This window comes from Colletotrichum chrysophilum (genome assembly GCF_026319265.1).
Source record: "Colletotrichum chrysophilum strain AFK26 chromosome Unknown scaffold_294, whole genome shotgun sequence".
NCBI lineage: Eukaryota > Fungi > Ascomycota > Sordariomycetes > Glomerellales > Glomerellaceae > Colletotrichum > Colletotrichum chrysophilum.
In genome coordinates this window covers 22,221-25,256 of record NW_026517581.1, presented here as the reverse complement: position 1 = coordinate 25,256, position 3,036 = coordinate 22,221, and the positions used below count along the sequence as shown (strand labels likewise).

At 53.8% G+C, this 3,036-nt stretch overlaps 1 protein-coding gene across 1 annotated transcript; it reads left to right on the top strand.

Moving 5' to 3' along the window:
• Nucleotides 1–1,045: 1,045 nt before the first annotated feature.
• On the top strand, nucleotides 1,046–1,933 carry COL26b_014109 (uncharacterized protein; the record flags this gene model as incomplete). Its single annotated transcript, XM_053186689.1, has 1 exon — nucleotides 1,046–1,933. One exon carries the CDS (start codon nucleotides 1,046–1,048, stop codon nucleotides 1,931–1,933), a length of 888 nt encoding a protein of 295 aa, XP_053029369.1.
• Nucleotides 1,934–3,036: the final 1,103 nt, after the last annotated feature.

The window sequence follows — 3,036 nt, the reverse complement described above, 5'->3', positions numbered from 1 at the left end:
AGCACGCCGTGCCCAGGTGTTGCGTCTGGCTTGACACTACCTTCTGCGGGAAATCAGAACAGAAACAGTTCTACGAGTCGACGGCATCACCTTCGGACACATTTGGAAGCAGGGAAGGTGAGACAGACAATGCTGATGGAGGTCCCGGGAGCTGACATACTCGAGCTCGGAGAAGCGGGCCAACGCTAAAGCCAAGGGCACAACTTGCGACGATCCAAACCTCCAGACACAGCACAAAGCAACGCCATCCACATGCGACCCCCACGACAGTCCCGTCTGTCCATCGGCTGAATCCTCCCCGTCGATAGCGCGATGGCTTTCCGCAAACTGGTCATCGGCTTCCGGTCGGGGAAATGAGGACAGCCCCGCACAGCTGGTGAGCACCACCCACCACTCTGTCCGCCGTCCCCACACTCCCGCGCAGGCTAGTAAAAGACAGTCAAGCTGTGACAAGGAGCGTGCCGGCGGGCAACAGCGTTACAATTGCTCATTCCATCACACGCACCACGAGACGCGTCTTTCCATTCTCGACAGCAGCTGCGTACGGCGTTTCTTTTCGCGAGCAAGGGTATCTGACATGTCACCGCCGGTGTCTCTGGTGGTGGCACATCCACATACTTCAATACGACTGGCCCCGATTGGCGTCATGAAGCATGATGTTGATGTAGATGCGTCATTCGCCAGCTTACCACTCTTTTGAGCTATCGCAAACAATCGCCTTTCGCCATGTATTGTCCTCTCGGTACTTACCCAATCGTGGACTCCAGTGCCTTTTACGACGTTGATCACATGGATCCTCACAACATTCATAGCATGCTGATTCGTAAGGAAGCCAATTCTGGAGATCATTCAGATCAGTAGCTAACTCCTCCAAGAACCACCGCCGCTTTCCAGAAGTGTCGAATCGAAAAATGAAGACGAAACCTCCGGTATTCAATGGAACGATGGTCCTAGCCATACACGGCCTCTCGTTCGAAGAGAGGATTCCACTAGCTGTGGGAATGAGCATCTCTCCCCATCCGCACACGAGATCATCACACCTCACATGTCCCCGAAGATGCCCGCCACGGCGCTTGCATCACTGTCTGTCACTCCTATTCCCTTTCCAGAACAGGTGAACTCCCCAGACGCTCCGCATTCTGGAAACAAATCCCACAACACTACCGACGGCAATATCTCTTCCTCGCAAGCCTCAGCTTCTCGCGCTGCGTCAGAAAACCCAAAGGACGCCACTAACGGCACTTCCTCTGACAACTCGGACACCGACTACGTCGACGAGAGCGCCATTGACGACGAGGATGATTCTTCCGACTGGGAAGACGCGATCGAAGATAGCAACAAGTCTAGCATTGACGAGAAGACCTTCTTTCAGCGCGTCGACTCCAAGGTCAACCTGATCTCGCGCGGCTCTCTCATTACCCTCATGATCGAACAGCAGAGAGAACGCGGCCGGGCTGGCAACGTTCCCTCTCAGTCTACTTCGGCACTGCCTTGGAATCGCACCAGCCACCCAGCCCCGCCTACCTTGGCTGTCTCTCCAAACGATTCCGACGATGCTCCTTTGATGATGAAGCGTGGCAACCGCTCGTCGCCTCCGAAGTCCATCGTCAAGGTGCCCCGGTCCGCGGCTCAGCCTATCCTCGCAAGACCCAGCGAAAGCTGTCCGTTGATCCCCACATCCCCCCGAACCACACGACGCAACATGCTCGCGACGGAGCTTACCGAGTCTCTCCGACGGAACCTGCTCTGGGAGCATCAACAAAAGTGCTCTACTGCCAACGCAGTCCTCAAGCGCCGTCATACCTCCCCCGACGTCACGAATCTGAATCAGAACTCCGAGAAGACCTACATGAACAACAATGAGGATCTTTCCATCGCTCCCCAGTACGTCTCCGAGTACTATTCCAAGGATTACCACTCAAAGGGCTGGTGATATACGTGGCCACGAGATGCCCGGAGCATTATTTGATACGCAGGGTCGCCCGGGGTTTCGTAGGTCATACACCGGCTCATAATGAGCTGCGGATCAGAATAGGCCGAGATGGATCCATGATGATACGATAAGAAAATATAGTAATATTTGTACATACAAGAAATGCAATTCGCACCTGTGTTTTCAAGCATGTGGCCCTGTGTTCGCAATCGCCAGACCCGAGAATCTTGTGCAGTCTACGACGTACCTGCTCCATCATGTCTTCCGCTAGACCGCACCCTTTTCAAGTCCCGCAACATCATCACAACATCCGGACTCAGCTTCCATGCTTAGCTGCTTATTGGAAACTACACTATGTTCTTCATATAGACTCGACCCCTGTTGCTGTGCCATAACACACCATAGACCCGGCAGCATGCGAGAAAGGCGTTTGCCGGCAGGGTGAGCCAAAAGACAGCCTTCACAACACAAACTCAGCAAAGGCTTCTATTGTTAGGGGAGACGTACCAGATACGAGGATATGACGTCCTCGAAAAGAGCAGCGAGGGGTGCCAGGACAAAGAGTCCGTGGCATACCAGCAGCGTGTAGCTGGTGACGAGGAACTGAGCGCCATTGTCCCGAGGCGACATCAACGCCGCGCGGAGAGAGCTTCTGAAAGACCATGCCGACCACAGACCACTGCTAGAAAGCGCAAGTGTCAAGGGTTGGAGAAGGAAGGACGGTGAGTGGTCCTGGTGATCGCGGACGTCACAACAAAAGCGAGCTCGCAGGTGAGATTTGCGGCGAAGAAGAGTCTCGTTTCAGGCGTGCGCCGTCTATGGCATTGCACAATTAACTGTGCTGTGTGGTCTAGACAAGAAGCAGGATATTCAGCTTCCTGCCATTCTTCGACCACCTAATAATCAATAGGATGCGTCACACACTCCGCAGGTCTTGAAGAACCTGCAAACAAAGCAAGATGCAGATGGGTCGGAGTTCCTGCACTTGCGTCAATGATTTCCAGCACTAACGTGGCTGGTTACCCAGGACACATTGTCTGCAAGGCGACCAGTGCACGCTGTGGCTTAGATGCTAAGTATGTACGTATAAGAAGATAACTTCC